Source organism: Nuphar pumila, chromosome 10, assembly GCF_984573655.1.
Source record: "Nuphar pumila chromosome 10, dmNupPumi1.hap1.1, whole genome shotgun sequence".
Lineage (NCBI taxonomy): Eukaryota > Viridiplantae > Streptophyta > Magnoliopsida > Nymphaeales > Nymphaeaceae > Nuphar > Nuphar pumila.
Window position 1 is genome coordinate 105,396,157 of NC_143258.1, and position 27,245 is coordinate 105,423,401.

Consider the following 27,245-nt stretch of genomic DNA (forward strand, 5'->3'; position numbering starts at 1 on the left):
CTATGGAATACCAATATCAGAGGGGCGTCGAGAATCCTGAGACCCTAATATCTCCATTGATTTATACCATGAGTTGAGGATGAAGGGCATTCTACCTGACTCGACACATTTTGGTTCTTGTTCAAGGCTTGCCCTCAGTCCTTGGATGCTCAATTTGGAAAAAAGGGGCATGGTGAAGCTATTAGATTTGGCTTTGAATCAGATACTTTTGTTGGGGATTCTTTGATTCACATGTATTCAGCATTTGGACTTGTTGATGATGCTAGGGGAGTTTTTGATCGGATGAGTGTGAAGAGCGTTGCTTCTTGGACTTCATTGGTGGATTGCGCTCGGCAGTTGTTTGTTGAAATGCCTGAGAGAAATGTTTGTGTCATGGACAACCATGATATCAGGGTATTCTGAGAGCAATCGAGAAGCATAAGCTTTATGTTGTTTTAAAGAGAAGATGTCAATGGGTGTTAAGCCAGATTGCATCATGCTTGCATCAGTGTTGTCCATGTGTGCGCATTCAAGAAATTTGGACTTTGGAAAGTGGGTTCATCAGTTTGCTTATAAAGAAGGATTTGGATCGAGTAGCCACCTGGCTGTTGCCATAGTTGATATGTCTTCCAAGTGTGGGGATGTGTTCTCTGCAAGAACGTTCGATGAGGTGCCTCAGAAGAACTTGGTAGCTTGGAATTGTATCATAGATGGGTATTGCCAAAAGGGTGAGGTAGGAGCTGCACGCTTGCTTTTCAATGAGATGCCCACTAGAGATCTCATCTCCTTCAACTCAATGATAATGGGCTACATTCAATCTGGTCAATTCAAAGAAGCGTGGACATTGTTCTCAGAGTTGAGATTGGCAAATTTGAAACCTGACAGTTTTACAATGGTTAGCTTACTCTCTGCTTGTGCAAACATAGGTGGCCTCGATGCTGGTAGAATCATCCATTCATTCATCATAGTAAGTTTAATTGAACCAGATGTGTTCTTAGGAACTTCACTGCTGGACATGTATGCCAAATGTGGGAGGATAGATGAAGCTATGTTCGTCTTTGATTCCATGAATGAAAAGGATGTTTTAGCTTGGACGGCGATGATTTCAGGCTTTGCAATGCATGGTAGAGCCAAGGCTGCACTTGACCACTTTGCAGAGATGCAAAGATCAGGGAACGAGTCAAATGATATTACACTTATTGGTGTTTTGAGTGCCTGCAGCCGTGGAGGGCCAGTTGAACTTTAAACAGATGAATGATATTCATCTTATAACGCCAAAAGTTCAGCATCATGGCTGCATGGTCGATCTTTTCAGCCAAGTTGGCTGCCTGGAAGAGGCATAAGAACTAATAAACAGTATGCCAATGGAGCCTAATGCCATTATATGGGCTTCCTTGTTGGCTGCCTGCAGAGTACACAAAGATGTTGATTTAGCAGAGAAAGCAGCAAAAAAACTACTAGTATTGGAGCTTCATAAGGGTGCTGTTTATGTGATTTTATACATCATATATGCAAGCCTGAGGAGATGGTGTGATGTTTCAAAAGTTAGAGAGATGATGGAAAAGGCAGGGATAAAGAAGTCATCTGGTTGTAGCTCAATCATGGTTCATAGTGCAGTTCATGAATTCATTGCCGGCAACAAAGATCACCCTCAGTTTGAACAAATCCAGGCAATGATCAGTGAAATATCAAAGCAGTTGATGTTTGCCGGTTATGTTCCGATTAAGGCGGATGTTCTGCTTGACATTGATGAGGAAAAGGAGCATGCCCTCTTCTATCACAGTGAGAAGATGGCTGTTGCTTTTGGGCTCATAAGCCTACCTGCTGATGTGCCTCTACATATTATTAAGAACTTGAGGGTCTGCTGTGATTGTCATTCGGCTATCAAGAGCATTGCTGAGGTTTTCAACCGAGAAATCATCATCAGAAACCTCAAGCGATTTCATCACTTCAGAAGTGGTCAATGTTCATGCAAAGATTATTGGTGAAACTGAAATCAGATCATGTTGTATATAACCAGTCATAACTTGTATTCAATCCCCACTGCACCTCGCTTGAGAACTGTGAGCGTGGGGTCCATGAGCATCTCCATCAAGTGAGATGAGTGGTGGGGATCGAGTATAAGCAATGAATCAGTTATATACAATATGATGTGGTCCGCCCTCGTGAAACATGGCATGGTCTGGCCCAGGACTGTTGTGCTGGAGTGCAGAGGGGCTTGGTTTATGACAGCCAACAAGCTCCGGTACTCTCCTCCATTAGTGTGGGCTGGTCATTCATTTGCATTAGCTGGTGACCTTGAATTTCTTCATTTTACTTCAGCTGAGATCCTAGACTATGTTGAGAAATGATACTTGCACTCCAAAAGAAGCCATGAATGGATCAAAATCTGTAGTTTCTAACCAGTTGGAATCGGATGAGAGTCATTCCTCACCTTGCCTATCAAAAAAAAAGAAAAAAAGAAATCACATATAGATGTTTAATGTAGAACACATTTATATCTAGCGGCTTCAAATTTTAAATGTATAAAATAGACTTATTTAAAAAAAAACGCTCTGCCAGTTACTTTTTGTCACCTACAATAATTAGCTCTTTAAAATTACACTTTCAACCTTTTTTTTTTCCTGATGGTTGAATGTCACTAGGGGTGGCAAAACCTGACACGACCCGCCAACCCGACCGCCAACCCGCCTCTTAGGCGGGTTCGGGATGGGCTTAAGCCAACCCGTTTAATAAATGGGTTGACCCGCGTAACCCGTTTATTAAACGGTTCGGGTTCGGGTTGGGGGTATGCCAACCCGCCAACCCGGCTGACCCGTTTAATAAACGGGTTAGGCGGGCGGGTCAACCTGCCGACCCGACCCGCCAACCCGTCTGCCAACCCGACCCGTCAACCCGCCAACCCAACCTGTCAACCCGACCCGACAACCTGACCCGCGAACCTGAGAACCCGTTTACCCGACCCAACCCATTTATTAAATGGGTTGGCGGGTCGTGTTGAGTTACCCGTTTATTAAATGGGCCGGGTTCGTGTTTGCCACAGCCGACCCGTTTAATAAACGGGTCGGGTTCGGGTTGAGGTATGCTGACCTGCCAACCGGTCGGGTCGACCCGCCAATCCGACACGATTGCCACCCCTAAATGTCACTTTTGTAACTCTTCATGTTTATAGCAATAGTTAACGGTAAATAAGTTATTTCAATAGGTCAAAAAAGCACTTCAAGTGGCCATTCGAACAATTTCTTAAAAGGTAGTGGTTTATCTTAAATACTTCAAAACTGAGGCACCTACACGTTAATTTTATCATACATTAAGCTCCTGTATGTAAATAACCCAAAAAAGGAAACACTAAAAATGGAGACGGTTCGGATTCGTAAAGGGTCCGGAATAGGGTCTTTGTGAAAGAGCTGCACGGTGAAACGGAGTTTCCTGAAATCTTATCCCACGTTACAAAGCATGCCTCCCTTCACAAACGGCCTTCAATTGGATAGAGCACTCACTCCACTCCTCACACTCATTCCACCACCTCCAAATCCCTTCCAGACAACCAGAATCCCTACCACTCTCTCCCCATCATCCAGGTAAGAAAACTACCCATCATCCATCTTTTTATTTTTTCCTTTTCACCCTCTTGTTTTGACATTTCCTGATGTTTTGATCTATTTTGTGAAGTGGGTACTGATGAGTTCTACATGATCGGGTTCATTTCCTTATTTTTTGATGTGGGTTTATGATATTGGAGTTATAAATTCCGTTTCAATACTTTGGAAGCATGTTGGTATGATAGGATGTTGATGAATCCATGTGATGTTCTTACAAAGTGAAGGGAAGATAGCAAAAGAAAAAGCTAATTTGTTTTCTTCTGGTTGGTGATTAGTTGATATTTTGATGGTTTGTTGCTTTTTGCTTTCCTTTCGAAGGATATGGTTCTTGGGGGATTATCATAGTTTGTTTGCTGGAAATGAAGGTAAGAATGATGATCAAGAATGGGACTTTGTACTAGTATAATGATGCATTTGGTTTCTGACTTGTGTAATCAAAATAGAGCCCATGTAACGAGGGTTGCTAAATGGAAAAGAAAAAAAAAGAGTGAGAAACGATTGAAAAGCTGTATGCGCTTCTATGGATCTGTCATACGGTAAGAAGTATAAAGTATGAACCTTTGTATTTGATGTTTTAATTTTCTGCTAGGCTTTGGATGCATAAGTTGAGTTGCAAATCCAGGAATTGCAAACTCTTAATGCATTGTTTGCTCTCTTTCTCTCTTTCTTTATATATACAAAAGGGGACAGTCCAACCAAGGGAAGGTACAAACCATCCAAACCACTTTTGAAAATCAATTTTAGAAACATTTTTGCCAAATCTGACCGTACGGATGTGATCTCCACGGTTAAAAACATAAGAACCGGCTCTGGTAGCAAATATTTTCAATACTTACATAGGATTCTATAATGTACTAAAAATCAACGGTTTGAAAATTTTGAGTTTTCTCGATCATAAAAATCCAATCTATACATCAAAAAAATTTGCAACAAGAGACAGTTCTTATTTTTTTTATCGGGAAGATCACATCTGTATGATCAGATTTGCCAAAATCCTCCTTTAAATATGATTTTTAAAAGTTGTTTGGACCGATTGTGCCTTCCTTTGGTTGGATGGTCCCCCTTCTCTCTCTGTATATAGGAGGGAAATATGTTTACCGGAGTGTGAACTAGTTATTTCTGACATTTTTTTTCGTGATTCGACTCTGCAGATGCGTTCTGCACAGTCTGTTTGTGATGCAGCGCCACAACTGTCTCATTAATGGGCTGACGATGGCTGCTCCTTCCAATGCCTGATCGTACAGCACGTAATAATGCAATGGCAACGTTGAAACCCAAAGAAATGGCTCAGATCAATGGATCTGAGCACAATTTATTTAATACCGATAATGCTTACAATTGAAAGAAAGGGAAAACAAGTAATCTAACAGTAAAACATAAGCAAAACGTGATTGGAATGTAAGAGGAAAAAAAAAACAGTAGCAAGGAACGTGCGGCTGAATGAAAAATAGAAAAAGAAACTTTTGAAAATTCCCATCTTCTGTGCTGCACGCAACCCTAAGATGGGTATTTAACGTGTGCAGCTGGATCCGGGTCTCGGGTACGGACCTGGACCCGAAACAACGTCTGCGTGTTGTTGGGTCTGTGATGCCTGGGATGTTCTGGGCCTGCCCTGCATCATTCTCCCCGGGTTGGGAAGAAATCGGCTTCGACGACTGATCTTCCCCTCAGTAAGCATATAGATAAGACACACCGAAGTTAGGCGCTTCCATTTAAAATTGTGATCTGCTCTTGACTCTGCAAATTTACTAATGACCACATCTCCAACTTGCAAGTTGGCACCAATAAATGAGATTCCCTCATCATTGATATCGGCTATTACCAGAGTGCACAAAATGTGGGAATCTATCCTCACAAAATTTTCTTTCTCTTCATGTTTCTTCTCTGTCCACTCCTCCATACCCCACATTGAGTCATCAACATAATTATGATAGTCATAGTTGTAGTTATCAGCTTGCTCTCCATCACCTTCTCGAAATAAATCAAAAGAGTAATCAACATCTTCTTCCAGATTTTCATTGTTCCCACCGGTGAATTTGTTTGTGCCAATATCATCTTTAGCATTAATATTGGATTTAGAACCATGAATCTCAGACCCCTTTGAATCAGGATCTTCAAGAAGATACAAGATTGTGTCACACCCCCGGACTTGCTATTATTTTCAGGATAGGCATTCACACCCTTATTATCCATTCTTGGCAACTTAAGATGGTCTACTGTTTGAGTACCATTCTCCTTTCCTTCATTTACTTTTGAACTGTGGAGCAGGGTATGGTTATCTGTTGTTAGATGGGATTCACGTTGAGGGTGCATCGGCTGGCCTGTTTTCGCAAAGATGGGATTCACGCGAGCCGCTGCGCTATCAACCAACGTTGGTGTTGGAACTGCGCGTTGTTCCATCGTTGATTCAAGAACGACCAACCGATCTTCTATTCTATCCATTCGTTTTGACAGACCGACTATCTCATTTTCTAGGCATAGCATATCTTTCTGCATCTCCGTCAACTTGTTGAGTAGCCGCTTCATGATCTCCTCTCGCGCCTTTCCGCTCATAGGACCGTTCCTCACTTCTTGCGTCATGTTGTTGACGAAGGAGAAGGGGTTGTGCTCTGATACCATTTGATGCAGTGCGAAAACCGAAAACTCTCGTTAATGGGTGCCAACGTCGATACTCGTTGATGCATCGTGGACATCGGAGTTCTGATCACAGTGATGCAACATGAAGATCAGATTCGGTGATGCACTTGGGCTGCAGCAAGTAGGGGCACAACTTTCACGGTCGTGCGATGTGCCGAAATGAGTAAAGAGATCACCGTAAACTAACGGTGTTGGAATGTTGATTTTATTCAATAGGCTTTGAAACAAGCAATGGGAAATAAAACTATAGGCAAGTCATGTCATTGACGAAGGAGAAGGGGCTGGGCTCTGATACCATTTTGATGCAGCGAGGGAACCACAACCATCTCATTAATGGGCTGATGATGGCTGCTCCTTCCAATGCCTGATCGTACAACACGTAATAATGCAATGGCAACGTTGAAACCCAAATAAATGGCTCAGATCAATGGATCCGAGCACAATTTTTTTAATACTGATAATGCTTACAATTGAAAGAAAGGGAAAACAAGTAATCTAACAGTAAAACATAAGCAAAACATGATTGGAATGCAAGAGGAAAAAAAACAGTAGCAAGGAACGTGCGGCTGAATGAAAAATAGAAAAAGAAACTTTTGAAAATTCCCATCGTCTGTGCTGCACGCAACCCTAAGATGGGTATTTAACGTGTGCAGCTGGATCCGGGTCTCGGGTCCGGACCCGAAACAACGTCTGCGTGTGGTTGGGTCTGTGATGCCTGGGATGTTCTGGGCCTGCCCTGCATCAGTTTGCTAGGAATTGACTGTCGTATTTTTTATTTTTGATGGAAGAATACAATTTTTGGATGCTCGAATATTTATGAGAATTTTGATCTGTCAGTTTTCAAGCCTTAAAAGATTCTGCTTATGTGTTGTATCTGGCTGATCTGAGAGCCGGTCCCCGTAAAATTGAGTGTGTAGATCACATCCTTACTGTGGGATTTAAGAAAAAAAACCAGTAAAGAAAAACCGCGAAAATCTCAGTTCATACTCCAGTAAACATATTCTAGTATATATATATATATGATCAGTGAGTAGAGCAGCATATCATTATCCAGTACCATATTTAGGCTCTCGCTAGGGACCTCAAAGTTGGAAAAGCCTGGTAGATAAATGGCCCTCCTAAAGCCATTTTAGTTACTTCATTCCAAAAAGGTTAATCTTGTATGATTTTTGGACAGAAGAATATGAAAGTGTTCCCTTCATTGTTCATAAACTATAAGCTCAGATTGCTCAGTATAATTGATGCTCTTATATTTTTAAAATAAACTGTATCGCTTCATTTTGAAGACTGGAAGAGTAGTTTTCCACCTCTTGTGCTAAAAGAAAAGGTTATGAGGCATTCTGGTACTTCTCCATGGGGGACCATGCCCAACAATGACATCGTCCTTGTGCATGGTCATGCCATGGAAAAGTAAAAAAATGTCTCAATAACATTTTCTTTTAGTGCAAGAGGTGAAAATCAACCTGTATGGGCCTCTCATGGAAAATAACTGGAATGCCCTGATAGCATATCAATAAACTCTATCATTTCTGTTCATCTTTCTGAAAAGCATAATAATAGCAAGCACAAAAGGGAAATTGATAGATGCTGGAAAAAGAAACTTAAAAAAAAAAGTGAGAGGAATATCTTATTGTAGAATAAAAAGAGAAAAGACAAGTATTCTTGATGCTTGAGAAAGTGCTGACTGGAGATGCTAAGAGACGATACATAGAACTTATGGGAATTGGAAACGGGGTTTGGTTTTACTCATGGAAAATAACTGGAATGCCCTGATAGCATATCAATAAACTCTAGCATTTCTGTTTATCTTTCTGAAAAGCATAATAATAGCAAGCACAAAAGGGAAATGTATAGATACTGGAAAAAGAAACTTAAAAAAAAAAGTGAGAGGAATATCTTATTGTAGAATAAAAAGAGAAAAGACAAGTATTCTTGATGCTTGAAAAAGTGCTGACTGGAGATGCTAAGAGATGATACATAGAACTTATGGGAATTGGAAACGGGGTTTGGTTTTACCAGCAAGGTGGCCTTCTTTTTGTTTTCTTTTGTATTGTGTTTGGATTGCTGGATGCATGTCTATAGCGATGCTCATGGTCAGCCACTCAGTATCCACCCTAGTGTTGAGTGTTGGTTGCAAATGACATGGATATCCATGTCCATGTGTAAAACTAATGGATGATTATGACCTTGCTAGGGCTCATATCTCTAGCCCAAAAAAAAGTTGGGATACTCATGGATGTGGATGTCCAAGAATAAAAAAGTCCTATAAGAGTACAGTATTCTTCTCTGTTGGTATCACTTTGTTTATTGCAGTTCCCTTCTAAGCATGTGCATCTTGGGATTTCCATATGGATCGTTTGTAACCAAGTTAACTTGTTGGCCAAGAAGAGATGTGCACTAGCATCACATCGTAGGGCCTAGTAGGTGATAGGCCAGTACACTTCATCACTAATCTAGGTGGATACCAAGCTTGCGTTTGATAAGTAGGATACTTGACTAATAACCATACAATATCAAGACAAGATGTACAAGGATCTTAAAAGAGGGACAAGATATTGAGGCTAACTCTTAATGACAGCAGATATAGTTCAATAACATGGATGTCATCTGTTTATCCATCTGTTATAGCATTTTAGCAATTAAAGCACAAGTTCACATTTATTTTACATTGTTTAGTTCTCAGGTGCATTCATTTTCTTTTTGAATTCATCTGAAAGAATTGTTCACTTGCTGATGAAGTCATCTATCTTCATGAGATCTATGACACCTGAGAAACTTTGCATGTACCCTAGTTCATATCTAAATTCCCAGAGTATCTGCTAGCAACTATTGTAAAATGTATTGCTGTTCAAATAATGTGCTTCTGACATAATTTGTGGATGAACTTGGTTAGGAACTATTGAAATCATCACTACTTCATACTCTACAAGAATGTCCACAATGGCATGGTTTTTTGAAATAAAATGATCTACATGATGAGAGTGGATGCGGAAACAATTACAATTTTTTCTTTTACAACTGTTTTGGTTAACTTATGCACATACAGGTTCCTTTTTTCACCTCTTATTTTCAGAAATAGGAGAAAGTTTTCAACCTTGTCCATGATGGATGCTTGTGAGAGTGTCATTCCGAAGGAGACAAAGTGCATCTCCAATGAAAACTTTGATGAAGAGTATGCCCGCCAGGCTAAGTTGCTTCAGGAATTTTGCAATGTCTCTAGTGTTGATAAGGCTTGGATTTTCAACTCTTGCAATGGTACGTTTCTGTGGTCTTACAGGTTATCTTAGTTTTACTGATGGTTAATTGTAATGTTTTAAATTATTCTTTTAATTACTTGTTTATTTGATTGTGCAAATTATTTCTTTCTTGTGCCTTAAATATATCTCATGTAGTTATCCATCGTGATGGATGCCAAATTGAATGTTGTACTTTTAGATTGCTTGAATCTGGCAGTGGTTTAACTTTCAATTGTTATCTATTTTGTTTGTGTGTTTGTAGGAAATGGTTCATGGGCAATGTTCTCTTTGAGTCAAATGAATCTGTTAGCAAACAAGAGAAGCAAATATATTCTGTCATGTTACATTTCAAAAGAAGCAAATCACACTGCAAACTACCAGTGGACCCCTTTCCCTATTGAACTAGTGGGGGTGTCGACAGTTGTTCCCTCACCATCAGGCTCAAAGCTTCTTGTAGTTCGAAATGGTGAAAGTGGATCCGCAGTACGACTTGAAATTTGGAGCACTTCCCATATGCAAAAAGAAATACATATTCCACCATCTGTTCATGGCCCATTATATACAGATGGATGGTAATTTTAGTCTGTCATTGAAATCTTAAATTGAGAACTGGATCTACCGGATTTGATTTTCTTACTATGAAACTGACTTCTTATATATATATATAATAAACAAATAGTCCATAATTTTTTTTTTCTATAGTAAGTTTGATTAAGCAGGTTTAGTTGAAGCTTTACTTTGATTTTATAGGTTTGAGGGCATTAGCTGGAGCCATGATGAAAAATTTATTGCTTATGTTGTTGAAGCGCCTACGCCAGCTAAGCCTGTTTTTAATCATTTGGGTTACAAGAAAGGGACTTCAGATGAAAAGGACACTGGCAGCTGGAAAGGCCAAGGAGACTGGGAGGAGGAATGGGGCGAATCATACTCTGGGAAAAGGAAACCTTTGCTTTTCGTTGTTAATGTCGATAGGTCTCTGCATGCTTCCCTTAACTTCATTGTGCAACTACCATCTGGTCGATTTATTGTTACCATATTTTTGGTTTTTTTCTTTACAGTGGAGAAGCACGAGCTGTAGAAGGAATCCCAGAATACCTTTCTGTTGGGCAAGTTGTGTGGGCACCTCCATCTTCTGATGGTTGTCAGCGGATGTTGGTTTTTGTTGGGTGGACATCTAAAAATGGTCCTCATCAGGTTGCAAGAAAGCTTGGAATAAAATACTGTTACAACAGGCCGTGTTCTTTATATGCAGTCACTGCTCCTCTTCTTGAACCGAAGGCTGCAGAACCTAACACAAAGTCTGTTATCTCATGAGTACATAATTTTCCTTCTATTCATCTAATCAATTTATTTTGTAGATGATTGCAGCATTTATGCAACTTTTTTAATTCTAAACAGAGATGGAGATTCTGAATATATCACATCAGTCATCAATCTGACAGAAGATACACAAAGTGCATTCTTCCCTTGTTTCACGTAATGTACATCTCCAATTATGTAGATTCTTACTGGCTATTGGTGCTTATGATTTTCATTTCTACCAAATCAATATGAGTGTTCATGATTTGCATCCTTTTTCCCATAATTATATCTTTTCCCTTCTGCTGAAGAAAACTCAGTTTATCTACTTTTAAAATGAACAAGTGTGTCTTCTATCAACTTTCTCAAAATTTGTGTTCCTAAAGTGTATACGATCATGCCATTTTTGAAAAGAAGTCTGATTACTTAGTCATGTGCTTCAATGAGAATCTCATGGCATAATCATTAAATGCATGTCTTCCAACTATGCATTTTTTGCAGGCCCTTTCAAAAATCCAATTAACTATGTAACGCTCCAAAATTTAACCCAAATTGTGAGGATTTTTTTTATATCAGCGAAAATATTCAAATTAACCGGGTTAACCATTTCAGGCACATCATAAGAATCATCAAAGGAACTAACATTAATTTTATTTCTAATAAAAGTTTAAAACATAAGATTAGAGTTCGTGATAACTGAATGACATAATTAACCATAACAAAATTAAATTTTAACATTCCGGGAACACAATAAATCATATATTTTGATTCGCATATCATCCCGCAACCGCTTTTTATCTTTTACTCTTCTCTTGAAAAATAGTAAAATAATGTGTCAGACTACAACCAGTCTGCGTAGGAGAATACTATAATTTTGCAGATGTACCATGTAATAAGTATGTAATGTAATTGAATAGGTAGGAATAATAAAATATGATACTAAGCATGACATAATTGAACAAGTAACAGGAAAATTAATCCATTGCATATCACAATGTTAACTCACTAACTAATATAACATGAATAATCACATGATCAAATAACTAATCAAGGTTTAAATAATTCATCACATGCTCAATTATCTAATCACATGTTGTAAATAACTAATAATAGGTTCGAGTATAAAACTTACAAATTTTTGTCTGACTGATATACAAAAGAAGTTTAATTTAATGTTTCTCTTTAATTATCCCACAGGTACTCGCAGGCCAAGGCAACCGTAACAGAACCCTCAAATGTGTTAGTTTTTGATTCACTCGTAAGAGCTGAGAGACAGGGAAAGAGAGGGAGAGAGAGAGAGAGCAGAAATTAAAAAACCGATAACCCTTAATCACTCAGGGTCGGCTGCTATCTCATCTCATTTATAATAATATACAAATATAAGACTAGGGTACAAAAGTACCCTTATTACAAATAGGAAAATTACACAGTGCCATTAATGACACGTTACGGGTCTGGATTTCCAGACCCGTGACCCGTAACTGAAGAATACACTTCTTTTCACCCTCCCTCAAGTTGTGCATGATCTTGGACCATGAACAACTTGCCTTTTAACATCCAAAATCTGTCTTTCGTCAATCCTTTTGTAAATATATCCGCCACCTGATCTGTGGTTCGTATAAATTCAGGCTCAATCTCTTTCTCTTCTACTTTTTGTCTCACAAAATGCTGATCTATTTCAATATGTTTGGCACGACTGTGATTGATTGGATTAAAAGACATACTAATGGCACTCTGGTTGTCACACAAAAGAAGTGATCGAGAGATCGATTCCCCTACTTTTGTCAGTAAATGTCTAATCCAAGTAGCTTCAGCAGTGGCGGCTGCCATTGACCTATATTCAGCCTCTGTACTGGATCTGACAACAGCCTTTTGTTTCTTACTACTCCAAGAAACTAAATTCATCCCCACAAACACGCAATAGCCGGATACCGATCTGCGTTCATCTGGATCTCCTGCCCAGTCCGCATCAGAATAAACAGTGATCTCATGTGCATTTTGCCCATTTGTCTTTCGCTGATATATGAGGCCATCTCCAACAGTTCCCTTGAGGTATCGAAGTATCCGTTTAACTGCTTCCATATGCCCTTCACATGGTGCATGCATAAATTGAGAAGCTTGATTCACCGAGTAGACTATATCTGGACGAGTAAAGGTGAGATATTGTAACATACCTACTATGCTACGATACTGTGTGGGATTATCAAAAGGATCCCCATCTTGAGAACTAAGCCTTTGATGGACACTAGGAGTTCTCAAAGGCTTGCAGTCTTTCATACCGGCTTTATTTAGAACATCAATGGTATACTTATGTTGAGTGAGAGTCATCTCGTCAGAAGTACTGTCGACTTCAACTCCAAGAAAGTATCGCAGCTTGCCAAGGTCCTTCATTTTGAACCTTTGATTCAAGAGATGTTTCACTTCTTTAATGTGCTCATTGGAACTGCCAGTGATGATGATATCATCTACATATATCAATAACAGAGTAGTTGTGTCTTGGTTCTTAAAAATAAATAAAGAATGGTCAAGAAGAGATTTCTTAAAACCATATTTTTGAATTTCAACAGAGAAACTGTCGAACCAAGATCGGGATGCCTGCTTCAATCCATATATCGCCCTTTTTAGTCTGCATACATATTTTGTAGGATCGCCTTCTGCGTAGCCAGTGGGTTGTTCCATGTATACTTCTTCTCTCAAATTTCCATGAAGAAAGGCATTCTTCACATCAAGTTGGCTAATAGTCCATTGATGTTCAATAGCTAAAGAAAGTATAATCCTGATTGTTCCCATCTTCACCACTGGACTAAAAGTTTCATCATAATCCTGTCCTTGCTCTTGTGTAAATCCTTTGGCTACAAGTCTCGCCTTGTAGCGCTCTATAGACCCATCTGGTTTATACTTTATTTTGTACACCCATTTCGAACCAACAACATTTCTGTCAAGTGGTCTTGATACGACATCCCACGTACCACATTCATGTAGAGCTTCCATCTCCTCATTCATGGCTTCAATCCATCTTCTGGAATTTGATGCTTGAGAGAACGTTGTGGGTTCATCTTCTTTATTCAAGGCTGTTAGAAAGAGTTGAAAGTCTAATGAGAAATTTTCATAACTGACCCATCTTTCAATTGGATGACGAGTACGTGTCGATCTTCTATTATCAGCGATGTTGGGTGTAGAGGATCTGTCTGTTTCTGAATTAACCATGGTGGGCGGCTCTCTTTCTCTGCGAGCATAGACAAGACCTTTATACCTTTGTGAATTTGAAGTTGGGTCTGTATTTTCATGAGCAACCATTTCATCAGCAGACATAGATTCCTCATTCTTTTGAGTACAGTTCGAGCAAACCTCACTAGTTCCGGAAAGAAATTCATAATTCAACCAAGGATGATAAGCCTCAACTTCAGGTTGTGATTCTGAAGAACTAGTACATCGACAATCAAAATTCAATTCATCGAAGATGACATTTCGTGATATTTTGATGCGCTTGCTCACCGGATCATAGCACCTGTACCCTTTATAGTCATCGGCATAACCTACAAACCTGCACTTCAGGGCCTTGTCCTAAAACTTATGTCTCATTGAACTATCAACATGAACGTAACATAGACAACCAAACACATGCAAATCATGATAGTTGGGATGTACACCAAAAAGACACAAGTAAGGAGACTTGTTTTCCAAAATAGTCATGGGTAAACGATTTATAACATGAACTGCAGAATGAAAAGCCTCTGTCCATAAAGTGATCGGGAGACTGCTGTCATGCATCATGCTCATCGCACTCTCAACAATATGGCGATGCTTTCTTTCAGCAATCCCATTCTGCTAAGGTGTGTGTGGGCAAGACACCTTTTTCCTTATCCCGTTACTTTGGAGAAGGTTAGTAAAGTCAATGGATGAAAATTCACCTCCTCCGTCACATTGGAAACTAAGGATGTTTTCAGAAAATTGGTTTTTGACAAAGGAATGGAAGTTTCGGAACAACTTGAAGGTCTCAGATTTGTGTTTCATGAAAAATATCCAAGAATAACGAGAATAACTGTCAACAAACAAAAGATAATATCTAGTTCCAGATATGGAAGCAACTGGAGCAGGTCCCCAAACATCAGAACAAATAGTCTCAAAAGGTCTTGAAGCTCTTTTATTGATAGAATGAAATGGTAAAACATGACTCTTACATAAGAGACAACTAGGACATTTGTTGTCATCGACATTTATTCTTAAACTTGACTTGGGAATAAGGTTATTTGAAACAAGTTTTTCAATGAAACTACTACTGCAATGACCTAGACGACCATGCCAAAGATTTGGCTTATTGATTTCAGAGACACTGAAGACACAAGTGGAATTTTGAGAGGGCAACGATGATTGGAGCTTCAAGTTTGGGTCTGCAGAGCGAATATGTGTTGAAGGATCTTCTTGAAAAACATACATATTGCCTTGCCGTTTTCCTCTAGCGAACGTCTCCTTCGTGCAGAGATCCTTGACAAGAACAGAAGAGGGAGTAAATTCAACTGAGGCTTTGATATCATCAACAAGTTTAGAAACTGAAACGATGTTTTTCTTGATTTCAGGAACATAAAGAACCTTCGAAAGATTGATAGAAGATTCAGACAGCGGTATAATGGAGTTTCCAATATGAGAGACAGAGTGGTGTGATCCATCTCCAGTAACTATACTGCTTTTACCAATGTAAGGAACAAGTTTTAGGAGCTTACCTGCATCACCAGTAACGTGAGTCGCCGCGCCAGAGTCCACATACCAAGTACCTTGCTCATTTTGTTTCAGATTCAATTCTGCTAAAGCTGACAACAATAATTCCTTTACTTCTCCATTGGTCCTTGTACTGTCTGTGCTTCTTTTTGCTTCAGTTTGGGTTGATTTTCCTTTATTTAAAGGATTGAACCAACAATTAGCTTTGATATGCCCCCTTTTATTACACAAAAAGCATGTAGGGATTGGCCTCTGTCTTTGTGAGTTGATATATGTGTTGGGTGTGGGTAATAATCCACAACCTCCTTAACCATTTCTCCCTTGTCCTCCTTTTCCCTTGATATCATAGCTTCCTCGTCCTCGTGCATAAGTAACCCCTTAAGCAAGAACTTCATGTGCCCCAGTATGCATAGATGATTCTTCAGAAAACCCCTTTAGGTTCATCTCATATTGTAACAATTTTGCACGCAGATCTTCAAAATTGGGGAGCTCAGGTAAACATAACAATGAAGTAACAATCATATGATAGTCGTGTCCCAATCCACTGAGAGTTTGTTGTACCAAATCTTTATCAGTAACTGTACTTCCAACAACTGCAAGTTGATCTGTGATAACCTTCATTTTGTTCAAGTATTCCATGATGGTCATGGAATCCTTTCTTAACATTTGAAATTCTCTCTTAAGAAACATAATCCTGGCCTGAGAAACCTGTGAGTATGTCTGAACAAGTCTGTTCCAAAGTTGCATGGCAGTACAGTCATCTGGAATTGCTACAAGTACCTCTTATGACAGTATAGATGTGATATAAGCAACAAGCGCTTGGTCTCTTTTCATTCAAACCACAAATTCAGGATTTCTAACATATACTGTAGTAGGTTCCCCTTTATTGTCCCTTTCTTCATGTGATATGAATTCAGGAGGAACTGGAATAGATCCATCCAGATGTCCAGAAAGATCCTGACTCCTAATAAAAGGTATGATTTGTCTCTTCCAAGTCAAGAAGTTACCATTGTTTAATTTTTCAGACACGAGTTGACTGAGGAAGCTTGAAGAAAGAACTGACTGATTAGAAAAGGAATCCATGGTTTACAGTATTAAGGATGAATTTAGCACAATCTGTCTACCGTTTCTGTAACTCTTTTTTTTTTTTTGAGCAGAAACTAATTCTAATTCAGATCAATGGCCGACGACAGTGGCTGAATTTGAAGCAGAAATTAAATATTTGTCAGATTTCTGACTTTCAAAAGTGATTGAATATTGACTATGAAAGTCGTGAATATGAATTCACGACTGTGAAATGAAAAGCAGTATAGTTAACTGGCAAGGTGTATGAGGGCAACTAGCAAAGTGTATGAAGGACAGAATGAAGTGCAGCTGTGTCAAAACAAAAGCCGATTGCGTGATTAGGTCACGCAGTGATCAAAATCAACTAGCAAAGTGTATGAAGGATCTAAAAAAAAAACAGAATGAAGGGATATTAAAATGTATGTAAGAGATATCTAACTCTGTAACTCAGACAAGAAGGAGAGGAAATGATCAGATCTGATTAACGTCAGATCTGATCATTATTTGGAGATGGAAATAAATACGAGATGAAAGAAAGTGCAGACAAGATTAGGGAAAGACAAAGATATTTCTCTGAATATCTTCAGGTCTGATTGAACTTGGGTAAACCAGAAAATAGGAGCAGACGGGATTGGGGAAAAACAAAAGTACTTTCTTGACTTGGGAGAAAGAGAAAATATCGAGGAGAAAGGGATCTTTAAGACGTACCTTTTGGATCGATTCCAGCTTCACCTGTAACGTGGCTCTGATACCATGTTAGTTTTTGATTCACTCGTAAGAGCTAAGAGACAGGGAAAGAGAGGGAGAGAGAGAGAGAGCAGAAATTAAAAAACCGATAACCCTTAATCACTCAGGGTCGGCTGCTATCTCATCTCATTTATAATAACATACAAATATAAGACTAGGGTACAAAAGTACCCTTATTACAAATAGGAAAATTACACAGTGCCATTAATGACACGTTACGGGTCTGGATTTCCAGACCCGTGACCCGTAACTGAAGAATACACTTCTTTTCAAATGTTCTCTTCTGTTACGATTGCCTTGGCCTGCGAGTACCCATGAGATAATTCAAGAGAAACATTAAATTGAACTTCTTGTGTATATCAGTTGGACAAAAAATTGTAAGTTTTGTACTCGAACCTGTTATTATTTATTTACATGTGATTAAATAATTGGGCATGTGATGAATTATTTAAACCTGTAAATAGTTATTTGATCATGTGATTATTCATATTATACTAGTTAGTGAGTTAGCATTGTGATATGCAAGGGATTAATTTTCCTGTTACTTGTTCAATTATGTCATGCTTAGTATCATACTTTATTGTTCCTAGCTATTGAATTACATTACATACTTGTTATATGGTACATCTGCTAAATTATAGTATTCTTCTACGCAGACTGGTTGTACTCTGACACAAATTATTTTACTATTTTTGAGGAGAAGAATAAAAGATAAAGAATGGTTGCGGGATGGTGTGCGAATCAGGATATATGATCTATTGTGTTTCCGGGATGTTAAAATTTAATTTAGTTGTGGTTAATTATGTCATTTAGTTATTTTGAACTTTGATCTTATATTTTAAACTTTTATTAGAAATGAAATGAATGTTAGTTTCTTTGATAATTCCTGTGATGTGTCTGAAATGGTTAACCCGATTAATTTGAATATTTCTGCTGTTATAAAAAAAAAATCTCAAAATTTGAGTTAAATTTCGGGGCGTTACAGTTATGGTATCTGAGCCTGGGAACAATAAATCATGGTCGTACAACAACCCGACAAGCACTCTGTGAGTTTATTTCATTTTATTAGTTATGTTACTTGCATATTCTTTTAATATATATATATATATATGTATGTATGTGTATATGTACTTGTAATAATTGTAGGATTCACTGTGATTTTTGCATATGTGCCGGTTTCAGGCATGCAAAGTTTTGCCGTAAAACTCATCGATTTTTTTTTTTGGAGATTTTCAGTTCAAAGGTAGGAGTCTCACTTTGATTACTGTGTATTTTGTTCCAAAATATGCAATGTTTGTTCTATAACTCATTCGCGTGAACCAAATTTGTGCAAATCCCAAAAATCTTTTGGCCCTGCATGAAGTGTGTACGCAAACAACTTGATATGCGGGTTTTTGATCTACTTATCTGGTTTGAAAAAAATTTATTTGACCCACACGTTTACTATTTTGAAGAATATATAACGATTTACCTGTATGTATGTGTATTGTTAGAGTAGGATTCTTATGCTGCGTTCTATTCTAATGTTCGGGGCTGCTATGCATTTTCAATTTATGCCTAAAGAGAAAAAAGAAAAACAGATCTGTTTTGGAACATATTAGATACAGTGTGGCCCATATGCATTCTTGAGTTGTTTTAATGTAGCCCTCCTCCCGGTGGTGGTCCATGAACCCACAGAACACAGTTGCAAATGTTTCCAAAATTCATTTCCTTTGGTTTGTTTGTTATTTATAATCTGTCATCAATGTCGGTTGTTGGTATTTCTTTCAGGTGTACTGAGAAATTTCTGTAATTCGTTACTCATCATAATGACATATTTGATGTTTTTTTGCACCTTACACATGCATGCTTTCCATCAATAAGACAAGAGAGCTCAATGTCCAGTAACATATACTGCTACTAACACCATTCTTTGGCTTTCATATATATATATATATATATATATATGCGTGTGTGTGTGTGCTGGTGCATATGTTACCTTGTTCACCCACATGTTGCCTTTTCTCGTATCTTCTATTCTTGTTGAATATGTGAAAAATAACTTCATGCACACTTTAAAAGATGTCCGTAATCTTTGCCGATTGCTCTGTTGAGTAGATATGATTCCTGATGTATGTTTGGTGTACGCATTTGAGAGAAGAGATGCATTTAGATAGAACAATTCGTGTACTTTCGTTAGTCTATGTTGCATATTTAGGAATAAGTAGTTGATGTTTGTGGTAGTACTAGCATTGTCTTGGACTTGTAGTGAAAAGTATTAGTTCACATTTTTAGTAAAAAAGAATGTTTATGTTGGACCAAAATCTTTAATTTTGGACAGATTTTGTTGTCTGTGGTACTTAAAATGACAATTTTTGTTTATGCGTGTTCATCTTAACATTTGACGTCTTAATATACTTAATCGTATACTAAAGTTGTGTTATTAATATTAGTACCTATACACACATATGTGTGTATGACAGTGGTGGTGGTGTAGCATCTGCAAATTTCATATTTAATGCCATTATTTACTGAATGACTGTTTGCATCCTCCATCTCATTATGGTATTAGGTATATTCTCGTAGATTGTGACATGCACTGGTATGATAAATCTTAAGATATACAGGGTTGCCCAGGTTTGGGCTCGGTGTTGAATTACACCAACAAGGTGTCGCAAGTACACCTAAACTAAGAAAGTTAAAGTACATGCACAAATAAACAAAATTGTGAAGCCTGACTGGTTTAAAGGCATTTGTGCTTATTCGGTTTAAAGGTACCAGAGCACTCTGGGTGAGATTGCATAATTAAATGGATAAAATTGGTAACATACATATTTAAGGTATGAATGATTGAGAAAACATTACTATTGTGGTATGATTCATAATTTTTGTGAATCTCAGTGTCTATGAGCTACTGAGTTAAGATCAGGAAAAAACCTGAAAAGTCAAGTAACTATTAAGATAAGCAACCCACTCAGACTTGGCTTACCTTGGACAGGTTAGGTGGTACACCACTTCGGGGACAAGTGTTTTCTTGCTTCGAGTGACAATGGTTCGATGGTCCTCAGTCCTCGGAGTTAGGGGACGTGGACTACCAACTTGTCCTAGGCGGTAGTTCCAAGTTTTTCTACAGAAGTTAGGGATGCATCCGGTTTGTTTTGGCCTTTGGGAGGTTCTCTCGGTTATTTAACCATTTTTTTAGGATTTCGGTTTCAGTTAGACATTTAGGTTAATAAAATACCAATGCATAATAAATCCCTAAATGTTCTCTTCTGTTATGATTGCCTTAGCCTACGAGTACTCGCGGAATAATTCAAGAGAAACATTAAATTGAACTTCTTGTGTATATCGGTCAGACAAAAATTTGTAAGCTTTGTACTCGAACCTGTTATTAGTTATTTACAACATGTGATTAGATAATTGAGCATGTGATGAATTATTTAAACCTGTGATTAGTTATTTGATCATGTGATTATTCATGTTATACTAGTTAGTGGGTTATCATTGTGATATGCAATGGATTAATTTCCTTGTTATTTGTTCAATTATGTCATGCTTAGTATCATACTTTATTGTTCCTAGCTATTGAATTACATTACATACTTGTTATATGGTACATCTGCAAAATTATAGTATTCTCCTACGCAGACTGGTTGTACTTTGACACAAATTATTTTACTATTTTTGAGGAGAAGAATAAAAGATAAAGAACGATTGCAGGATGATATGCGAATCAGGATATATGATCTATTGTGTTTCCGGGATGTTAAAATTTAATTTAGTTGTGGTTAATTATGTCATTCAGTTATTTCAAAATCTGATCTTATGTTTTACATTTTTATTAGAAATGAAATGAATGTTAGTTGTTTTGATGATTCCTGTGATGTGCCTGAAATGATTAACTCAGTTAATTTGAATATTTCAACTGTTATAAAAAAAATTCCTTGAAATTTGGGTTAAATTTCGGGGCGTTACAAACTAACATGAACATTTTCTCTCCAAATATAGATAAATGGGTTATCCTCCAACTTGGCTAAAGGAGGCTATCAGGAAAAAAGAGCATCTAAAAAGAAACACCCAGCCTAACTTGTAGAATACAAATATAACACCTCCTTCTTTCCTAATTGAAAACCTCTCTTTGAATAGAAAACCATGTCCTGACTGGGAAAATGCAATCTTCTTGTGCCTTCGTCTTCTCGCCTGAGAAACTCATGCATAAGTTCTCCATTTAAAGGGAGTGGTGAAGTGCATTCATGATCTGCACCTAAAAGTCAAAGTAGGCAATCTATTATGACAAATTACAACAATGAGTAATCCTAAATGTCAAAAAATCAAAAATAGAGTATTCTTGAGCAAATAATTAACAGATAACCTTTTTTGAAACCAGGTAGAAGGGGACATTGTTAAAGTAGGTATCTGCCATGATTTGTTATATTTTTCTTGTAAAGATTGACCTTCTTATATAATCACTATCTATTGCTAGCTCCTCAAAGCCAGTTATTATGGTATGTATAACTGAGTATTTTGAAAATGACTAGTATTCAATATCAGTTGATCGTATTAAGTTCCTTTTATATGCAGTCCGGACGGAAGGTTTCTTTTATTTTTATCTGCAAAGAGTGCCGTGGATTCTGGGGCTCATTGTGCAACCAATTCACTGCACAGAATGAACTGGTCAAGTTCTGGAAAACCAGTTTCTGCAAAGATTATTGATCTGGTATGTGCTTTTCAGTTTCAGTAACTCTTGATTATAACATCATACTTGATGAAAATTCAGACCGAAAATGTTAGACCATTGAATGCCAAAGGAATCTTTAGTAAATGCATTTCTTGTCTGTCTAATCTGTAAGTACCTATAATAGGGTGCACACAGTTTTGGAAATTGCATCAATGATATACCATTGCGAGGTTCATCCATATTTATACATTCTTGTTTGTTTGGTTGGTTTTCCTTGATGGCTGTGGTGGAATCACCAAAACAATATTGCCTCTTGCTTTCATCTAATATCTCACTAACAGAACTTAAAATTAGTTGATTTAATGAAATTGGACATCTGGCATATCCATATGTAAATACGAGCCCAGTATGCTATGTGATTGCATGTTTACCTTCTCATTAAGGCCTAATGAAGGATTGCATCTTTTACATCTGATTGGCACAGAGTTGGAACTGTTAATTGCAAGAAGTATAATTCCTGGTTAATGTGGATTTTGCCAAAGATATGCTCACAGTCAATGCCCTAGTATGTTTTATAGGGCCTTGTATTGCTGATGTGTCCAATTGATCCTAGTTTTCATTTTCTATATCTAGATGCATGCAGACTTCTGCCTTGGATTATGATTTTTGACGCTTGTCTGCTATCTAATGTAAATTTACCATTCCTGCCTGGTTCTTATTATATGCTAAGTTTTTGCCACTAAAATTTTGTAGGTCCCGGCTGTAATGTGTCCAGAGGTTGGTTCCTTCCCAGGGCTTTATTGTGATAGCATTCTTCAAAAACCATGGCTTTCTGATGGATCTACAGCAATACTGTCTTCTGTTTGGGGTAGTATCCAAGTACTAATTTCAGTAGATGTGTTAAGGTTAGTAGATTGTTATTTCTGGTTGCATAGTGGGATATTGCTCTGAAAAGCTTTACCTTTAGCTGATCTATTTGATGCAATTTTTTCTTTGTAGTGGCAAATTATCAAGGATTAGCCCCCATGACTCTGATTCTTCATGGAACCTTCTTGCAGTTGATGGTAGCAATGTTCTTGCAGGTAAATTTTATCATTGCAAGAAGCCCAGTGGGGTTTCATTGCTCTTTTTAGGTGATTTTGTATGATTCTGATTTAATCTATCCTGTTATAAGTTTCCAGCAGTCCAGTCAGTCCCCCTCAGATCAAGTATGGATCTATTCTTGATCCAAAGGAGAAGACAACTACGAGTTGTGCATGGTATTGGCAAGATGTATCGTTGCCCCAGTTGGGCCACTCTGAAAAGGTTAACATCTCACTGGCAAAATTTGCTTTTCTAGTTTTTTGCTGACAAATTGTGGGTAGGATCTTTTCTATTACTTAATGATATAAATACAGTTGTTATTTACTACCTAAAAAGGTGGCATTGTCATTGTTGCATTTTTGTCTCTGTTCTTTACTTTTCTAACAGCTTTCTGGCAACATTTCTAATGCCTATAGATATAATCCTGCTTCAACAGATTAATTCCATGCTGTCGTTGCTTCAGTTCAGCATATTGAAAATTGATGTCCGTGATTTGTCAGGAAATCTAGCTAATGGTAAATCTCAAACTTGATTATTGTAATTAAGGAAACAACTTTTTTTAAATGTTGCACAAAGTATCAATCACTAAACATTCTTATGCAGTAAATTACTGGCTATACTAATCTTGTTCTTGGAATTCTAATGTGTATTGCCATCTTTTGTAATTACATCTACATTCTTGTTCTGCAATAGAGAAATTATAAATTGCATGTGGCAAACAATATTTTTTATGCCTATCGTCTATAGATATCATGGTTGACTGAAGCATTTTGCATCTTGTCTGACTTTCAACTAATTTTCTTTTTCTTTTCTCTTTGGTTAGTGATGACGGGCGACAATTGTTAAAAATGTAAATGTACATATATATATTTATATGTATATATATATATATATATTCATATGTAACTAGATAGTAACTAGGGTTAGTTTAGTTAGGATTAGGTTTTCTTTTTGTTTGAGATAGAACTAGTCAACAATAGAGAACTGTTGGTGTCCCAATGGCTCTATTTCGAGACGTTGGACCCCAACGACTCTCTCTTGACCCTCTTGTATGTAAATATGGGGCAAAGCCCCACCATTATATATGCTTCTTGCATTATTCCGCCATCAATAAAATATTATTATTATTATTATTATTATTTTGCTAACCACCTTGGGTGGATTTGGTGTGTGAGCCCATTTTGTGGCTCGTGTATGTTCTTTTGGTGCTTTGGTGGAACTCTTTGAGTGTTCACTTTGTTGCTTTGGTGAACATCTCCTGAGGACCTTATTTCCTTTCACATATAAGAAAACATATATTATAATCCCATTCCTGTTCAAAATGACCATAAATTGTCCTTTCAAGTCTTGTTGGTTCAAAGGATGATATTTGAAATTTCTTTTGGTTGATTAATTTTAAGCAAAAACCTCTGTGTTGATATTGCTACAGATTTTAGAAGTGTAAACTTTCATGGAGTCTTGATGCCACTAGATAAGCTTTTAAGTTTTAACATGTTTGTACCTTTAAAATGTGTTTCAGGTGCAAAACAGCCCTTTGAAGCTATTTTTATATCTTCCAACTCTCAAATTCAAGACTCAAGTAGCAATGGAGAAAAAGAGGGTGGATTGTACCCACTTATTGTTGTTCTTCATGGAGGACCACATTCAGTTTCATTGGCCAGTTATTCCAAGTCCCTAGCATTTCTTGCTTCTTTGGGTTTCAGCTTGCTTTTAGTGAATTACAGGTGATAAGTCAACTGTCTATTTCTTTCATGTATTATGTTCGCCAGGGTTAGTCATTGCGAATTTATTCTTCACGTAAAATGTTTTAGTAGAGCAGATTCTTTCTTTCTTTTTTTCCTATTTTTGTCGTTTCATGATTGATCTTGTTGCAAGTAAATCTATTACATCCCATTGTAATATATCTCCTGCTATGTTCAAGTCTTTCCAGAAGCCCTAGGCATGGGCTTGAGCAAGACCTAATCACAGTTGGGAAAAAATATATTGTTATGGTTTGCCCAAAAAATTCACATAACCAGTAGAATTTTGACATATGCGTAGTCTTAACTTCTTCAAGTGGAATGAATTGATTTACTAAATTCTGTACTTTTTGTTGGCACTTGCTTTGAGCTAAGACTGATAGATTCCCTCCATGGAGTTTGGTTTAAAGGAAAAGCAATTTTGTAGGCCCTTCTCCGAACTCCAGAAAGATTAACTGGGGAAAGAAAATGCTGCAACTAGTCTATGATAAAACAATAAACATAGTGTGTCGGGTTAAAAAACCAAACGATTATAATCCTGGTTCCGTAACATCTATTCTAGCTTTGGTTGTTTAACTTCAGATAGACAAGAAAAATTTGAAGTTGGAATGCTTGCTGAATAAGGTTAACCAGATCATGTTTAGATGTCAATAGCATTGAGTTTTTCTAGAACATGCATGATCAAGGTTATGAATAACTTTTTTTATTTGCTTCTACATTTTATGTCAGCCTTGTTTTGCTCAAAGCAGTTTGTGACAAGCTTTTATTTTCCAGAGGTTCGTTAGGATTTGGGGAGGAGGCACTGCAGTCCCTTCCAGGGAAAATTGGAAGCCAAGTGCTTTTTTTTTTTTTTTGTTTAAAATCTTCTAACTTTAACAGCAATAGGTGATGCTATCTTCATGTTCTCTATAAACTGATCACATTCCATGTTCTTTATGCTTGTGAGTAGGATGTCAAGGATGTGTTGGCAGCGATAGACCATGTTGTCAGTATGGGACATGCAGACCCATCTAAGATAGCTGTTCTTGGAGGTTCACATGGTGGTTTTTTGACTACTCATTTGATTGGCCAGGTGAATCACTCTAAGTGCAGAATTTCTTTGTTTTACCCTGTTGATTCTTGTTTTCACTATATGGTGTCATAACCTTTTCTCCGTACAACTATATTTGGTTAATTTATTTCTCCACTAGAGTCTCTAGGCACTTTTAATGTATTAAATGATAAATTTTCACTTTTTACAACACAGCTTTTGCATTCCTCAATTTTAATATATTCAAGAGCACTGAGGCAATTAATCTGTTTCTACATGTTTGTTATTTGCATATATCTCTTATTAGAGAAGTATCTTTTAGGAGACTAATGCAAACCAATAAAAGATGCTTAATGGTGAGAAGGCATCAGTCTATGATTGACAACTTTCTCATTTCTTAGTAATAGCGCATGTAGTGTGCCACAAAGACATGGCATGGTGATCTATGTGGTACACCATTTTTTTTGTTCACTTATAATAATTGGTATTACTACAAACTCAACCTTCAATCAAATCTTTGAGCAGTGTAGGTTATCCATGTTATATGTGTATATAAACAGAGAATGCACAAAAAGTACATGCATGGATACACGTACATATGTATGTGTATGTAAATGTATATACATGCATGGAAAATCTTCAGAAGACTTTGGCACCTTCCAAAAAAATAAAAATATGTGATACAGAAGAATAAATTTTTAGTAATATTTTTTACAGCCAAGACCACCTCGATAAATTTTCACCTCGCAATTCTTCTATTTTATATTTCCAAGCTTGACCAACTGCAAGAGTAATATATAATGATTATAATCAATTTCCTTCCATTTTTATTCATTGATGATATTTAACTTTTGTGATACAATTATGATCATGAGATACTTCATTTTTTTTCCAACTTGAGCTCCTAAATCTTATATATTTTCCAAATTTTTATTTAATAATCATGTGAAAGAAGATATTCACGGGAAATCTGTCTTTCATTTAAAGTGGAAAACCTTCCGTTTCCCATTGATAGCAAGCTTATTTTTTCTTTTTATTCTATAGGAACCAGATAAGTTTGTTGCAGCTGCTGTCAGAAACCCTGTTTGTAACATCGCATTGATGGTTGGGACAACAGATATTCCTGATTGGTGTTATGTGGAAGCATGTGGCAATGAAGGAAAAAATTTCTTTACAGAGGCACCTTCAATTGAACATCTAGGACTCTTTTATAAGAAATCTCCTGTTTCCCATCTTTCAAAGGTAAAATAGTCACTGTGATACTCTGTTTTAATCTTATGGTTGGTGTTGCTACTTTGAATTTTCAAGTGACATTATCAATTTTAAAGTATTCCAGTGTAGTTTATTTAATATTTGAATTAATTCATTGATGTGTGAATTGTTAAAAAGATGAATTTGAAGAATTAAGGTGATCTTGGTTTGCTTGGGGATATTAGCTTGGCTTATCTTGAAGAA

The 27,245-nt window shown here is 37.3% G+C and overlaps 1 protein-coding gene and 2 pseudogenes across 2 annotated transcripts in view; all 3 read left to right on the top strand.

The window, feature by feature from the left end:
* The first annotated feature begins 445 nt into the window (after positions 1–445).
* LOC149827767 (pentatricopeptide repeat-containing protein At2g22410, mitochondrial pseudogene) lies at positions 446–1,225 on the top strand (annotated as a pseudogene).
* Positions 1,226–1,343: 118 nt separating this feature from the next.
* On the top strand, positions 1,344–1,967 carry LOC149827768 (pentatricopeptide repeat-containing protein At4g21065 pseudogene; annotated as a pseudogene).
* A 1,390-nt stretch (positions 1,968–3,357) lies between these two features.
* Positions 3,358–27,245, top strand: part of AARE (acylaminoacyl-peptidase-like protein) — a 42,368-nt gene continuing 18,480 nt past the window's right edge. Inside the window, exons 1-15 of one of the 2 annotated variants that reach the window (XM_090019609.1) lie at positions 3,358–3,560; positions 9,292–9,473; positions 9,717–10,026; positions 10,205–10,426; positions 10,513–10,752; positions 10,853–10,930; positions 21,842–21,977; positions 22,692–22,843; positions 22,938–23,020; positions 23,113–23,243; positions 23,458–23,536; positions 24,541–24,745; positions 25,535–25,595; positions 25,710–25,832; positions 26,835–27,032. In XM_090019609.1, coding sequence (XP_089875735.1) covers positions 3,436–3,560; positions 9,292–9,473; positions 9,717–10,026; positions 10,205–10,426; positions 10,513–10,752; positions 10,853–10,930; positions 21,842–21,977; positions 22,692–22,843; positions 22,938–23,020; positions 23,113–23,243; positions 23,458–23,536; positions 24,541–24,745; positions 25,535–25,595; positions 25,710–25,832; positions 26,835–27,032 — 2,325 coding nt within the window. In that variant the 5' untranslated portion in view covers positions 3,358–3,435. Of the gene's footprint in view, positions 3,561–9,264; positions 9,474–9,716; positions 10,027–10,204; positions 10,427–10,512; positions 10,753–10,852; positions 10,931–21,841; positions 21,978–22,691; positions 22,844–22,937; positions 23,021–23,112; positions 23,244–23,457; positions 23,537–24,540; positions 24,746–25,534; positions 25,596–25,709; positions 25,833–26,834; positions 27,033–27,245 lie in introns of both variants that reach the window. The other variant, XM_090019608.1, reaches the window with a different exon arrangement.